This window comes from Fulmarus glacialis, unplaced genomic scaffold (genome assembly GCF_000690835.1).
Source record: "Fulmarus glacialis isolate BGI_N327 unplaced genomic scaffold, ASM69083v1 scaffold16812, whole genome shotgun sequence".
NCBI lineage: Eukaryota > Metazoa > Chordata > Aves > Procellariiformes > Procellariidae > Fulmarus > Fulmarus glacialis.
Window position 1 is genome coordinate 2,802 of NW_009198593.1, and position 16,698 is coordinate 19,499.

The window sequence follows — 16,698 nt, forward strand, 5'->3', positions numbered from 1 at the left end:
CTAACAGTTTCATGAGCACAAACTTGAAATACAGTAATGGTGCTGTTAAGTGGTTCAACTCCAAGCCGCAGCCTGTTGTCCTGTTGGGAACGTTCATAGCCAAGTGACAAATCAGATTGGGGAACTGATGTGGCTTAACACTGGTATAATATATCCACTTGCAACTACTTTCTTTCCAAAAGCTGCTCTACATGTGGGAATTGTGCTCTTTATTTGGTCCTTTGTGGAGAAAAGGAGATATATGTGGAAGAAATGGGTATATTGTCTCCCTCTTAGTCCTTTCTTTACTAACTGCTAGAAAAGAGAGGCCATGCAGATAGCACCCATCCTGGTTTTGGAAATGGAAGTAGAAGTGTGATGAGCTGGGCTGGGCAGCACACTGAGATTCAGGATTGCTGCAGATAAAGCACCTTTAGGCACCAATAAGTTTGCTATAGATGTATGTGCACTTAAAATCTCAGCGTTGCTTTCAACCTTAGCATGTTTTGTCAATGCGAGAAATTGAGCTTCACTTTCAGAAAAGTTTTTCATAAGTCTGGGTTACAAACATATCTAGAATACTAGTTCTTTAATCTTTAGAAAGTGTTTGTGTGCAGCATAACATATTCCATTGAAATGATGGCTGAGCATATTGAAGGGAAAAGCTTTCATTTGAACTTGTGTGAAATGCTTTTTATATGAATGCAAGTAGGATTATGTAGACATATGTATATAGACAGCATTGTTGTCGTAATAAAAAAAAAGATCAGTAATTACAAAAAAAAAAATCTCTTTTCTTTGCAGGGCAAGTTCATTAGGATTAACTTTGATGTTACTGGTTATATTGTTGGGGCCAACATTGAGACATGTATCCTATTTCATGCTACATCATTGTAAAATGCAAGTTTCCGGATTGTTTTGCTTTTAACCCTAGAATTCATTGGAATGCAGTGAAAGGTTACAACATTTCTACATTCCTTTGACAACATCCATCTCTTCCTTTGTTTCAAAATAGCTGATCAAATATCACAAAGTCAGTATGCTTACTCATGCTTAGAAATTGGATACTCCAAAATTTAGCACTCTGAAATCTGCTGGATTTTCAGACTAGCCTTAAAAACAGGGTGAAACCATTTAAAGTGTGCTTGCTTTATGAATGTTTCTAGAAAAAAAACGCCTACCTAATCAGAAGCTGAGCTACTGTATTGTGCGAAAAGCTTGGTTTTGCTCTCGTCAGCACTGCAGAAGCAGCTCTCCGTGTGGAAGAAGGTGATGCTCATTATAAAGTGATACAGCTGGAAGTGCTCGGACACATTCTGTTTTCTGGGGTCTTCTAGATACCAGCATAGGTTCAATAGCATGAGACTTACTAGCAATTAATACTGAAGCCCTATTCAGTTTTAGCTTTAAGATTAATTTTTATTTATGATTGCATAAGAACAAGTAAAAATACTTGCACTGAAAGCCCTTCTCTGAGGTTATTTTCTTCATATACTAAAAATAGTGTGTGTGTAATTTTTTTTAGCCTGTTTTCTGGGGGAATAGCAATAGGGTCGTCATAAAATTATGAAATCGGAAGTCTTAGTAAACAATATCATGTGAGTATTAATCATAAACAATGTTGCAGCTAAGCTTTTGTTCTGTTGCTATGAGTTAAACTGCTTAATTTTAAGTGCATTGAATGTTTGGAACTGTCACAAAATATAATTTCCCAATAAGGCTGGGAAAGATCTATAGTTATTTAAAATACGCTTTAATGATAAATGATTTTTTTCATTCAGTACAGCACAGGAATGAAGGCAGTTTCTACTTTTATGAAAGTTCAGATGAATTGTTTCACCTAGAGCTTTGTGAAAACAGGAGGACTTAACTCTTCGGGAATTTTTTCTTTATCACAAGAACTCATCCTTGCTCGTAACCTGTGTCATTTCAAATACCTGTCCCACATTTGTTTTATGATATGGAATAACAAGAAATAAGAACTTACATTACAACTTATGGCAGCTTATTGGACACTATCTGCTGCACAAATTGAATTTGGGAGCTGTTTAAAGGCAGTGCAGGTTGTATGTAAAAATCCAATGCTTGAAAGAAATGACAAATGCACTTCAGATAAAGTACTTTTGAGTTCAGCAGCTGCTGGGGTTTTGGTATTAAGAGTTAGGCTATGACCTTAATAGAAGAATTGACTGAGAAAGAATGGCCAGCTCCCCCTCTCACTTAGGCTTCAGCTCCGTTACAGACAATTGTCAGCTGCATGTAGCAGGGCAATGCAGTCAACATCCAAGAAATGACTTTGCTGAAATTAAATGTGGGCTTCTACCAGTCTGAATTTGAAATCTCTTATTTAATGTTACTGAAAGTTCATATTGGACATAGTCCTGTCATTACTATTGAAGTTCTATTTGGTCTTAAGGTAATTATATAGCCTGCTTTGAAAGTTTTGTTTGCGTTGGACATTTTTAACCAAAAATTGTAGAAGATCCTTGACTAGTTATAATCAGACTTGTTGGAAAAGTCTCGGGCTGTTCGTCAGGCTAAAGATGAACGGACATTTCATATCTTCTATCAACTACTAGCTGGAGCAGGAGAACACCTGAAGTGTAAGTTGAGAATCTCATTTTGTAAGCCTGTTGCTTCTGTGTGCCACGTTTGTTATTTCAGTGTTAACACAGTCACATTTGAACTATTCTTTGGTCTTGAAACAGTGAGTTTTAAAAGAAGAATGAAAAGCCAGGTGGCTTTGTTTTGAAATAACTTCTGTGTTTTATCAAGTACGCTGTCAAGCAACTGTAGCATTTCAAGCAAATGGCTCCTACATGGCAAAGTCCAGTTCGGGCAGCCTCACTGGATTGAAACTGCAGTGCTCCCAGCTGATAAATAACAAACCTGGTCAGCAGTGACAGCCACATCTATTCTGGACCATGCCTTCAAACTCTGTAGAAAAGCAGCCATTTTACCAAAACATAATGAAACCCTGTGGCTTTCTTCAGCTATTGCAGTACTATGTTGATTATCTTCTACTCTCTTTTTTTTTTTTTTTTTTTCCCCTTGGTAACTGGGAATTTCTGTTAAGTTGTGATAAGTGAAACTATGTGAAGGTACAGACTTCCGAGAATTGATCCACTCTCTCTCCTCCTGTATTAGACAAACCGGTGTTCAGCATCCTTGATGTGGTAATCGTCAATATCTAACTCCATATCTGCCTGTGTCTGTTACCTTTCAATAGGGATACTTCTTTTAGGATATTCCAAATAGGGATTTGAGATTATGCTAGATCTGAGTTCGGTAATGTTCTGTTTACAGGCTTAATGCATTAAAGAGCTAATGTAGGTTGCTACAGACAGAGATTCTGGGAATCTGGCTTCGGCTTCTAAGGTACACTCATATTTTTAGAGTTTCAGAAGCTGGTATAAGGGCTTTCAGCGATATTTGAGGAACTGATTTCCTAAAGCATAGTCTGTGCATTTAGTGAGAACAGAGTACAAATGGGTGTGAACAGCATTTCTTATTTTTCTGTCTCTTCCTCTTCCTCCTAATACAGCTGACTTGCTGCTTGAAGGATTTAACAATTACAGATTTTTATCTAATGGCTACATCCCCATTCCTGGGCAACAAGACAAGGATAACTTTCAGGAGACTATGGAAGCCATGCATATCATGGGATTTTCACACGATGAGATCTTGTGTAAGTTGTTGAGCCTTTTGGATTTTTAAAGTGTACTTTTTTCTCTTTTGCACATGCACACTCACTTGCTAATTTAATGTCCCCAAGTTTAATGTTGCTTCAGTGTCTTGACAGCCTGCAGCAAATGTTTGCTTAACATGAGCTAGAGTTGAATTAAAGCCATTTGCCCAAAAAGTACAGTACAAACTTTATTTCCTTTCTGAACTCATACTTTGAATTTGGAACAAAAGTGACACAAGTAACAGAAGAAAAATTCTTCTTCAATTAAACTCTTGCATATGTCTTTTGGTAACACAGCAATGCTGAAGGTGGTGTCTTCAGTGCTACAATTTGGAAATATTTCCTTTAAGAAGGAGAGAAATACCGATCAAGCTTCTATGCCAGAGAATACTGGTAAGTTGATCACGTTTGTATGGCTTCCTTTAACTTGCGCTGTAGTTTTCTTCCTGCCGTTTGTTTAGTGCATATCTTTGAAAGCACAGAGCAGTCTTCTAAGCTTCCTTGATAGCGTTCTGTGCCAAAGTGAGGCCATGACTGTTGTGGTAGTAGCCAACGGGCAATTATTAAAACTCTCCTCTTCCATTCTCGTAATGCAGACAAATTTAAGTACCCATCAACAGAATTTATGCTGTTTGCATTGCTTCTAAACTTTGAAGAAGTATTTCAGTTGTAGTCTTGTTTATTGCTATCTACAAAGACTTAAGCACTAGGAAAAAGTGCATGCTTAAATCGGTTTGTTTTCTTTGGTTCTTGACAGCAGTTTTCTTGCCAATGATAAGAGCCCTGGAGCCAAGCACAACTTCCATAGTGAAATGGCTGAACATAAGAATGCTGTATTTGGAAAAATCTGATTTCTGAAGTGGCATGGCAGTGTGACTAAGATTTAATTTATCAGTTAGTACCCGCAATGAGATCAGCATATTGAGGAGTATATTTCTTAGATAGCTGAAGCAAATCTCAGGTTTTTAATTTAGTAGTTCAGTACCAGCCTTTTAAATGCTCTCATGGAAAGTCAGCTTTGAGAATTAACATCAGTGGAAAGAGCAGTAAGAACCATCATTCACAGGACCTGCTGCACATGCACAACTCAAATTCTTGTCTGTGTCTCGTTTCATAATTGTCCTAAATTGCTAATGTGCATGTAGGCATGTAGGTTGCTTCCAATGTCCAAAATTTTTGTCATTTCTCAGGGTGGTGGCCTCCTGCCCAAAGTGCTCCAGCAAGCAGGTATGGATTAAAGGTCAATAGTTGTTGACTCGATATTTGGCTGGCAGTTGGCACTTTGAGTTTTGCAGTGAGGAGAAAAGGTTGGATGAGGGATTAGTTTTTTGGGCTTTTAGTGCCAGCTTAGACAACTCGACTGAGTCACTGTCCGTTTAGAACGTGTGATGTAGAAAGATACAGATGCTTCTTACTTCCTCACTATCTTGACTTTCGTTGTATTACCATTGTTTTTTGGACATAAATTCTGAGTTATAATATTGGATATAAATATATTGATACTATTGGATATTTACAATACTGGATACAAAATTCTGAATTATGAAACGAAGATGCTGAAAAGCTCAGATCATAGTTAAAGCATGTTTCTGTTTTCTCTTGTATTTAAAAAATACTTCATTTGGTTATGTGGTCTTTGTTACTGTATCTTTCTGAAGACACTTGAGTGAAACTGATCTCTCCCTTCTTGAAATCTATATTGTCACATCTCACTGTAATGGGTTTCCCTAGTGTCCTCCAGAGAAATAAGTGTGTCTTGATAGCGATTCATCTCATTTAGAGGCATGTGTCTGAAATAGGTCAGGTTACTGTCTCCATAGATGGGAAGGAATTTGTGTGGGTAGTGGAGATGTGAACTTACTCAAAGCATGTGGAAAGCAAATTCTGCCCTATAGATAATAAATATAGATAAACAAATAATGGTTTCAAGTATAGATACAAGAGATGGCAAGAAAGCCATAAAGCCTTCATGGAATGAAGAGGAGGGAGAAGCTGTATTTAGAGAACCATTTCATGCTTACCAGATTTGGAAGAAGCCTTTCTACCGAAAGGGCAGAGGTTCATAAGCAACCTCATAAAGTTCATGCTTCAACTATGATATGAGCTTTTCAGTATCTTTGCTTTATAACAATTCAGAATTTTCTATGCAAAACCCAATAGTAATAAAACACAAGTCAGGATAGTCAGGGCTTTCTACAATCGCACCTTTTAAATGGACCTTCCTCAGTTATAAACCAACAAGATGAATTACGGTTTTTTTAAAATGCAAGATTAATCAAGCTGAAACAGTGTGAACCAGTCCTACACTTAGAAGTGATAGAGCTTTGACCTGAAAATGGTTTAGTTTCCTTCAGTCAAACCTCTGAAATGCTGGCTACAGCCTCCGTCAGTGTCTGAACTGGATGTGATTTTTAGTATTACCTCTGCTATGTTTTATTGTTATTATTATTACCTAAGCTACGGTTTATTACAAACTGGAAAGGTAGGGACAATAAATTCCATGTCACAGGTTCATGAAAGAGGAGCTGAGTGTAATGTCTGGAGTACTGCATAGGGGGGAAAAAAGCCCTCCTTCCTTAAAAACTGTAATATCCTTTATATAGTATCCATTGTGCCACAGTACTAAGCTGATGCTCATGGCTACTTAATATTTTCAAGTTCGTTCCTTCTGACAACACTTGCTACTTGACACCTAAGGTTTTAAGTTTTATCTGATGTGCTGATGTGTATTTTTATACTCAAAGCACAGAAATGCTCCTCTATGTAGCTAAAGTGAAAGGAGTGCTCAATTTGTGATGCTACCCTAATTTCACTGATTGTGTGTTGATTCATGAACCCTTCTAATGAATATACGGCCAGACGGAGAATCTCAACATTAAGAGCAAGTAGTAGTGTTTTTAATACCAGCAAAAAAAAAGAAAAAAGCAGAGGAAGCTCTTATATATTAGTATTAAAATTTATTTTCCAATGCTGATTTGTAAAAATAGCTTTTTTCATTTTGACAGTAAAACAACAAGCTGTCAGGTTACAAAGATAAAGGGTTAAAGTACTTACTGGATAGTGTGGAGGGCTTCCTGCTAAAGGGCAACACTTACCCGGACCTAAAAATACCTTCAGTGTCACTTTCATTTTTAGAAGTATGGAATCATAAACACCTAACCTACTGGCAAATTTACTTAGAAAAAGGGGTTGATGCAGCAAGAATATGTAATGATGGTGTGGGTAACGTGTTATTTCAAAAAACGAACATGACACCAGGAGAGTTCATGCTGTCTAAAGAAAGTGCGCTGCTGCTTGCGTTGTTATTCTATATAAAATATTACAAACCCATGTTTTAAATAGTTTAAATAATGTATTTTGATATAGTCTGTAATAGAAGCATTACACTGGCATACCTGCCTAAATTGAAACAGTTTTTAAGCAACCTTTAGTATGATGGTTGCTTATCAACCTTTAGTGTGATATCCTCATACTGTGCTTTTTTTTCTGGGGATGAGAAAATGAATGTTCCCTATTAAAGTATCAAAATGAATGCTAGTGTGTGGGCTACGGACTGTTAAATGACGTCCTTGCAATTTCATGAAATCTAGTGTTTTCTGCACTCCCCTAATAAAATTCAGTGGTGTACTTCTGTAGAGACTTCCATCAGCCTTTGAGGTGGAATCCCTGCAGCCGCAGGCTGTGTCATAGGGTAGGTCTGTCCACAGGACAGAAGGGCACTGCCCTGACTGCTATTTCGACTGGCAGTTCAATTTTTAAGCTGGCATATGATGGCCTTTGTCAGTAGCTTGTTTCACCGATGTTGCTAGCTGCTGTGGAGGGTGGAGGATTTAAATTCTTCGATTTATTACTTTGATCTCCAGTCGCACAGAAACTCTGCCATCTACTGGGAATGAACGTAATGGAGTTCACCCGTGCCATACTGACACCGCGCATCAAAGTTGGCAGAGACTACGTTCAGAAAGCCCAGACCAAAGAACAAGTAAGTTTTGGTGCTTTAAAGATGAAGTGAAGGTGTACCTCATCTTGATTAGCTCTTAATAAAGAAAATTGGAATTAAGTGTGTACTGCCACGGTCTTTGTTTAAGCTTACTGTCTTTATTAAATGTTCTTATATGGTAAAAATCAATGGTAGAATAGAAGAAACCTTTCCCTTTCCTTGACCTTCTGCTGGTTTCATTCTTTAATGTCACTATTGTATGTATCAAACGCACAGAGAGCTTCTGGTTTTTTTTTTTATGGAACAGTTTAAATACAAATTTTTCGTATCACTAATCAAACTACATACTGTTTCTACTGCTTGTTTTCATTCCTCAGTGGTATTAACTCCATTAAACTTCTTCTCTTAGGTAGTTATTTGTGATAACATTCATGTCTGTGTTCTTTTGATGACTTCTCCAGGGCAAATAAATTTTCCTGTTCGGATTTTCAGGCAGACTTTGCAGTGGAAGCTTTGGCAAAGGCCACCTATGAACGCCTCTTCCGCTGGCTTGTTCACCGCATTAATAAAGCTTTGGACAGGACCAAACGACAGGGAGCGTCTTTTATTGGAATTCTGGATATTGCTGGATTTGAAATCTTCGAGGTACTTCAAAACACTGCTAATCAGATTTTTCTTTTCCCTGTTAATGTGCGTTCAGGACTAAGTGTAGAGCCACTTAATCCATGCATGTTCCAAGGCTGCAGGAGGGTTTTGTTTTGTAGCGTGCAAATGCTTTGACAACCCTAAATTACAGCGCTAAATTCATACTTTAGTCTAAATCATTCTCTTACATGTGATGGTTTTTCCTACTATACCTTATTTAATTATTTGTAACACAGAACATAAGGGATTTGAATAGTGTGTTTTCCAATTTTCTTTACAATGTATTTGAATGCTGCAGAGTTTTGGGGAATTTCCTTGTAAGGTCAAATTTTTTACTTCCAGATATGTGATAAATCCTGTCACTGAATTATTCTTGCTTACTAATGTTATTTTTGCAGTTGAACTCCTTTGAGCAACTCTGCATTAACTACACCAATGAGAAGCTTCAACAGTTATTTAACCACACAATGTTTATCCTGGAGCAAGAGGAGTACCAACGAGAGGGTATAGAGTGGAATTTCATTGACTTTGGACTGGATCTGCAGCCTTGCATTGACTTAATCGAAAGACCTGTAAGTTTGTGCATTAATAATGCTCTAAGGAGCAGAGGTTCCATTTATGGGTTTGTCTTTTACTGCCTGCAAATTGTAGGACTGTACAGAGATTTCTTGCAGAGCTGTCACAAAAAGTGAATTAACTTGAAGACTGAAATCCAAAGTCTAAAATACCATGTATTAGTAAAAGGATTTATCCTTATGGGATTTTGCCGTGATGTTAGGGTAGAACACTGAGCTGAAGATATTAAGCTACTATTCTTATACTTTTTTTCCCCCTACTACTAAGTCTTTAGTCTTGTCACTTTCATATTAAACAATGCCACTGTGTTATAGGAGCTTTAGAGTGGTGGCTCAGTTAGAAAGCTTTTCAAGACTTACGGTAAACTTTTTTTCATTTGAGATCAATAGCAAAATTTCTCAAACTTCATTTAGGGTAGAGTTTTCCCCATAAATCTGCCTTGCGAGTAGGAAAGCAATGTCTTAAAGATGGTTTTAATCACTGTGCTTTTTAACATGGTCTTCTGGTTGCTCAATATATGGAAACTTGAAGAGGGCTTCAAAGAGCGGGAGGAGCAGTTGGGTTGGCAGAGGACGGGGGAGAACAAAGATCATCCTTCCTGAAAGTTATCATTCTTCACACCTCAGAACTATGCTGTCAAAATTATTTCATGACCTTTTAAATTAAATCTAGGGCATTGTACTTACTACTTTACATTTCTGTGTGTGTATTCTAGAATACACATAAGCTGCCAATGATGCTATGCATCCTGAAGAGCAGAAAAGCCCATGAGCCACATTGTTGTTTTTCTTTAGAGAGGGAAAAGGGAAATCTGGTTTCAGTTATCAAAGGTTTGCACTTTGTGTGTGGAACTTCAGAAAGTTCTGCCTCCTTGGAACGTAAAATCTCTGCCAAAAAGCCTGAGGGGGTAAGTGTGGATGCTTTCAGTATGCAGATGTTTAGGTGAATATCCTAAAATGCATCAAATTACTTGATTTTACTTTTTCTTTTTGAAAAGCAAATATAAGTACCTTCATAATTGTTCTGTAAATGTGATGCCATGTAGTAGGCACATAGAAACATCCCTCTTCAAATGTGTAAACTTTACATTCACTAGAAACTTTTGAACAATAAATTATGATAGACGCTTTTTTCCATTGCCTTCCTGTGTACGTCAGTCTGTCTTCCCTGAGGAAAATGATCCTGTCAAACAATTCTACAGCTGCAAAATACAGACATTGTTTGTTCCCCTCTTCACTTTAAGAATGAACAAACCTTCAAATGGAGTGCTTAAATTGTATGGAAAGAAAGGGAGTATATAAAACTATGCTAGCTGCTCAAGTTATGCCTGCTGAATCTCTTTGGATGCTGCTACTGGATATCAACACAGGGCTTGGCAAGAGGAGCCTCAGTGGCTGCCACAGTAGTATCGAGTGGCTGGGAGGGATAATTGTCTTCAGTTTAGCCCACATTAAAGCATGACATTAACTACTGTGGAGATACAGATGAGCTGCTGTGTATGTACATGTCGCAGAAATGTTTGGAAGGTAACTCTGGAGGTCATCTATTCCAGTCTCTGCTCAAAGCAAGTCTCTAATCAGCACTAGATCAGGTCACTCATGTCTGGCTCCAATATACATTAGAATGAATTTGTTTGAACCAATCATAATGTCGTTCATTGAACTGGACTCCTCCACAGCTTGTTTTAATTTAATTCAAATTTGAATCAGGTTTAGGCAACTTCTTATTGTGGCATTTGATGGTGTGTTTTAAATATTAAAATAAAAAAAAAAAAAAATATTAAATAGTAACACAGATTAAATCCAACTGGATTTCAGGCAAATCCTCCTGGTGTGTTAGCGTTACTGGATGAAGAATGCTGGTTCCCTAAAGCTACTGACAAGACGTTTGTGGAAAAATTGGTCCAAGAGCAAGGAACGCATTCCAAGTTCCAAAAGCCAAGACAGCTAAAGGACAAAGCAGATTTCTGCATTATTCACTATGCGGGGAAGGTAAGGGTTAAATGTTAAATACTTGGTTAGAAATGTTGGGTTTGGGAAAGTACTACATGGTATCGAAATTTAGAAATACTTGTGCAGGAGGGTGGCCTTGTTTCATTTTCTTGAACATATTCAGGAGTGCTCTTGTTACCAAATAGGCAGAACTGAAAAATATAAATTAAAATTAAATAAAGCACATATTTCGTTTTCCTTTAATTTTGTTATCAGATCTTTTTACAGGACTTGTAGTGAAAGGAATCTCTTCTGAATATCTGTTTCCAAGTTGATAGTAGTGCTTGAAGTAGGGCTGTGTCAGTACCCTCTTCACTTTTATCTCCTCAGTTCACATAAGATTTTCAGTATGTCCCCTTTTATAGGTAAGCCGATATATTTTTGTTTTTACTGTTAGTTCAATCTTTATTCTCCCATTGAGGAACGGAACTCAGCTGCAAGGTGAACAGGTCCATGAAATAACTATGCAGTTCTTGTCAGCATTTTGTGGAACCTTCATGATCACCAGGTCTATTCCGTAGGGCCATGCTATGTAATTAGTTTCATAAATAGTTAAAACTTAATTCTAGTACCAGTTTTTGCCCTGATATTTAGAAGAAACCGTGCAAATGATTAAGAGCCATCCTTTAATTTTCATTTAAAGTACTAATGGCTTGTTATTATCTATATTTTGATGTCAATGGTCCCAAGTAGGTAATTGTAGAAAAAAAAGAAATAAAGAAATCATACATTTTATTGTATCAATATTTAAAACAGTAACTTAGAAATAATGAAATCATCACTGTTACTGCAGTTAATAGTAGATTAGTTGTGAAACAAAAGGTTACCTTTAGGTAATCAAAATGAAGTAGAAGAGCTTGGTGTCTGACTACTGGAAAGTAATTGTTCTGAAGAATGCTTTACTTCTGCCAAACTGAGTGGGCATTTCTGGGATACTGGCACTGCATTGCATATCTTCCTCTGACAGAAGGCATTTTTCAATTTTCTGTCAGAATGCGTATTTCCTTCAAAACTAGAATAATTTGTAAAATAGCTTTTACTGCAAGAAGTACTAAGATGATGATCTGATTTGGTTTTGGATGCTGGAAGCATTTAAATGTGGCTTTCCTTCCAGAGCTCTTACTTAAAAAAACCTCACGGTTTGTTTGAAGCAAAAACATGCTAGTCTACATAGACGTCTTGTTGGACTTACGGAATTTTAGGGCTCTCTTTTGGTTTGGGATGAAACCATGCTGGTAGCATTGAGTTTTCAACTGCTGAGCTATAGTTTAATTGCAAACCACAGAATTGGTTCTTTCAAGATAAGAGCTTTGTTTGTTTTCTTTATAGAACAAAGTGTTTAAGTATAACTGCTGTAGTGAAATTTAAAAAAGATCATGTTGCAGCACATCCTTAATTTACTCTCTAATAATTTAGATAAAGTAATTAGGATCTATACTGGAGTTGTTTTTACAGCTTCACAGTGAACAGTGAACCCTTATTTTGGCAATAACGCTAGGCTGAACATGTATACCAGCTATTAGTAAGCAAAAAGTCCAATTGCTAAATGTTTAAGAAAACTCCCATTTACTCTTTTAAAAGAATAATAACTTTTCATGGTACATTGAACTGTTCTAAGGAGGCACAACAAACTCACAGCAAGCAAACATCAAGAAGAGAATAGGAGGAAAACATCAATATAGTATTTTGAAAGCTTTTTTTTTCATGCTGGTAAATTTAAAACTAAAGCTGGTAGTCTATCTGATCATGTGCAACTTGGCTACTCTACAGGTAGACTACAAGGCAGATGAGTGGTTGATGAAGAATATGGACCCCCTGAATGATAATGTGGCTACACTCTTGCACCAGTCTTCTGACAAATTTGTTGCAGAGCTTTGGAAGGATGGTAAGAGATCATGCTCTGAGTACACAAGTTGTTAGCGGTTTTACCTTGCTGGATGAGGTTTTTTTTTTTGTGCCTGTTCCCTCCTCACCCTCCACCTCTACATTGTAAACATCTACAGCATTTTCTCTATTGTTTAGTGCCAAAAGTACAAGAAGGAAGCTGGGTTGCACCTATGGTCCCTTGCACATGTACCATTTCTGAGTAGCTGCTTCTCATGTTCATTATTTGAAGTGATATTCACTTACTACTTGTTACCCTGTGTCAAATTCCGTCTGTGGAATCTTGTCCAACACTCTTAATTTGAATTGCTGCAGTTAAGTCCTGAATGTAAACAGCTGTAGTGGTACTTGCTGTTAATAAAATGTTGTCTTATGTGAGCACCAGCACAGTTGTTTCTTGTGCAGTAGTGGGTCATATCCTGGAAATCTGCATCTCCTAAAATAAAATTCATTAACAGCCATACTAGTGCTTAGATATTGCATATTAAAATCAAATGCAATATTTTCTTATTTTAATTGTACAGTGCTGTTTAGCTAGTCTACCTGCGCATCAGCTTAAAGTATTTATCAACGTTTTTACCAAAATACCCCAAGAAGCAGAAATAGCCAAATAAATACTTACAAGAACTTTTCTATTCTAGTTTTTAATATCACAGTATATTAATCAGAGTATATTTACATGCCACAGTATGTAAATCATGTAGTTTCTTATTCCAGGAGGAAATTAATCTTGTGATACAGATAATGCTGTAGGTTAATACTGAGTTTCCCTCTTATTCTCAGGAATACTTATTTGATTCAGCTAGAGAGAGCTGTTTTAATGAATATATAAGGAACTTTTTGGTTGGGGATCTGCTCCTTTCCTTTTGAGTACACGCACAGAAGCAAAAGTGTTTTGGTCCAAATATGCAAAACTTGCTTCCACAAATAATTGAAATGTGCATGGAATATGTTGTGGCCTAATTGCTTTTGTAGCACAGTTAAGTCTGTTTGCAATTGATAAACCTGTTCTGTATACTAACTGAAGTGTCTTGTGTATCTGCTCTTCTGTCTTTCTGTTTTTGCTGTTTCTCTGCCTTAGAGATTCAGAATATTCAGAGAGCCTGTTTCTATGACAATATTACTGGTCTTCATGATCCACCAGGTGAATGGATATAAAAACAGTAGGCCTACTAAAGGCAGGGCTGTTGTATCTACAGGAAAACCATTTTTGCTCGTAGGCTTGCATGAACTTTTCATTTCATGCTAAACTTAGGTATACCTCCACAAGGCAAATGGTCTATTGAGTGCATACCTATTCAGTTGCTGCTGCATACATATAGCATCTGTATTTTATGCATTGCATTTAAGCATTGCAGATAAAAAGGTTTGTTGCTTCCTAGTTCCATGTTGAGATGCAGAATTGCTTCTTAAGTGATAATTCTGGTAGCTCCAAGCATTTGAGAGAATGCATAAGCTTTATAACACTATCAAGCTTCTTTCTGCAGTCCAACATTGACAAAACTCTGGAACGTTTTAGAATGTGGATGTATTTTTTGGGAGGAGAGCTGAAGAATGTATTGAAGTATCAGCATGAGTGCTGCAGTTGTAGTGGGGCTAGTAAGTGAAATAAACTTCTTCCAGACTTGTTGGAATTGTTCCTTTATTTAAAAACCTTTTAATTTTAATATTTCCCTCTGTAGAATTGGTACACGTTTTTTGAGGTATCGAGAAATCAACAAATTCACTTATTTGGAATGTCTTTTTGAAGACGCTTCAGATATTTTATCTAACCTCTTCCTCATCCTTCTTGTACTCTTCTCCCCAAGTTTAGAAATACATGTATATGAAGGTTGTGCCTTCAGATGTTCGATCTTTACTTGAGTTTATCTTCCACTACTCCTGATATGTCACATACTTGAGGAAGCTAGTGGTGTTTCCTAAAGTAATTACTAGAGGGATTTTGTTCAGAGGCTTTAGCCAATAGATGATGGTCCAGTCATGCTGTTCAATGACTGCTCTTAACCTATAGGGAAGGCATAGATTTAACTTTAATAATCCTCATTGAAATATAAATAACCGTATTATAGTTGGAGGACAGAGGGGAGCAAAACAAAAGATGCACAATTAACAGATACATTTACAAAATTTTTTAAAGTACTTGGCCAAACAGAAGTTGAATGGTGTCCAGTCATTAATGGTGTCTGATGGGTGCATGTTTCTAATATTTACAAGCTGTTATGTTCATCCTGTGTAAGACTGATTCCCAGTAATCTCCGTCCCATTTCTTGTTTAGAACTGAATTCTGCTTCAAAGTAAATACTTGGGGTATGATCTTACGAACAACTTACCACCTACTTATTCTTCTAACTTTAATAAGCAGCTTAGATTCTGGTGTTCAAAACTGTGTGGAGGATTTGGGCTCTGCTCTATACTACATGCAAGACTACAAGTGATTATTGAAACTTGTTGCCCTGTATTTTTCTGCTTTTAACTTTCCTTTTTTTGTAGACCTTTGAAAACCAGTTGAGTACGAGTATGAAATAAAATATTGTCACTTATTTCTCATATAAAAAGCTAATTCTGGTAGCAAAGCAAAATTCCCTCTGCTTTGGTTTGAAGGAATTTGAAGATAACTTCACAACATATAGTTGCTTGTTTCTGGCTAGCCAGCTTGCATTGCATAAAGAACCAATGTATGTTGTGTATTTGCTCAGTCCTAAGAAGTGCCAACTATAATTATTAAGGTGTTAAGACACTTGTATTTCTTAGCGAGTTGTTTAAATAATTGTTGACATGCACATGGAATCATGTTCATGTTTTTGGCCTAAAGGTTTTGATGATGGCAGTCAGATTTCTAATTTGTGCTTCTGAAGAATAAACCATAGAGATCCTTACCCAAAATGTTAAAAAAAAAAAAAAAATCAAAGAAAAATCTCTATTCTGATGCTTTATAGCAGCTTTGAAGTGCTTTGGTGTGCAGTTTTCCTGTTTTGAAACTTCTCTTTTGGCTAGGGAGGTCTTTGCAGTTGTATATAAAACTTGGAAGAATTCTTCAAAATAGCAGACTAGCAGAAGTCTGGCAGATACTTCCCCCCCCCCCCTCTTTTCACTGAAATAACACTATTTCCAACTTTTCTGTAAATAGCTATGCTTTCAAAACATGTTTGAATATTCAATGAAACTCAGATTTAATCTATATAATTATCATAAGTGACTCTTCATTTTAAGCAAATATACACAGATGTCTAATTCCAAATATTGAACCCAGAAATATTTTGCATTGTAAGAATTCAAATAAAGGCCAGTTTCCAGGCAACTTTCTCTCTCTCAAAAGTTGACTTAAAATAAAGAAAATGGCTTTCCTGGTCATGTAGAACTGCAAGTAAAGAGCTGGATATTTTAGTCTGTACCTACTAAAGCTACACTATTCTGCTGTATAAGTTTGTGGCTTTTGGTTCCACTGCTTCTGCACAGCGTCCCTAGTACATGCTGACTGCCTTGCCTACTGATGGCATCTTCTGTCATTTGTTCCACAAAGCTTCTGCTGCTGCACTATTGCTCCTCTTTCTGCCTATCTTTATACCTGACAAATACTACAGTCCACTTAATTATTTTCACTTGTCCTTCCCAGTGGATCGTATTGTGGGTCTGGATCAGGTCACTGGAATAACAGAGACAGCTTTTGGCTCTGCGTACAAGACCAAGAAGGGCATGTTTCGTACTGTTGGCCAACTGTACAAAGAATCTCTCACCAAGCTGATGGCAACGCTCCGAAACACTAATCCCAATTTTGTTCGCTGCATCATTCCAAATCATGAAAAGAGGGTATGTACTACAGACCACTTCTCTAATACTTTCTCTTTATTAAAGTCTTTACATGCATTTTAAGTTATGCATGCTGTCTGTGTCTTCCTTTTGAAATCAGAAGCCAGGTTTCTCAAAGTTTTCACACTGATCAAATATCTTCTCAGTATTCCCCGCACATCCCCTTATTTAGACAGCTGACTTTGTAG

General features: G+C 37.0%; 1 protein-coding gene across 1 annotated transcript in view; it reads left to right on the forward strand.

Annotated features, from left to right (window-relative positions):
• Positions 1-783: 783 nt before the first annotated feature.
• MYH10 (myosin, heavy chain 10, non-muscle) overlaps positions 784-16,698 on the forward strand; it is a gene marked incomplete at its 5' end in the record, with an annotated part of 39,475 nt that continues 23,560 nt past the window's right edge. The window contains 11 exons of the mRNA XM_009572974.1: positions 784-847; positions 2,484-2,582; positions 3,524-3,667; positions 3,965-4,060; positions 7,531-7,649; positions 8,100-8,252; positions 8,651-8,824; positions 10,646-10,819; positions 12,590-12,704; positions 13,785-13,847; positions 16,317-16,510. Of these exons, the coding sequence (XP_009571269.1) occupies positions 784-847; positions 2,484-2,582; positions 3,524-3,667; positions 3,965-4,060; positions 7,531-7,649; positions 8,100-8,252; positions 8,651-8,824; positions 10,646-10,819; positions 12,590-12,704; positions 13,785-13,847; positions 16,317-16,510 (1,395 nt within the window). The remainder of the gene's footprint in view (positions 848-2,483; positions 2,583-3,523; positions 3,668-3,964; positions 4,061-7,530; positions 7,650-8,099; positions 8,253-8,650; positions 8,825-10,645; positions 10,820-12,589; positions 12,705-13,784; positions 13,848-16,316; positions 16,511-16,698) is intronic.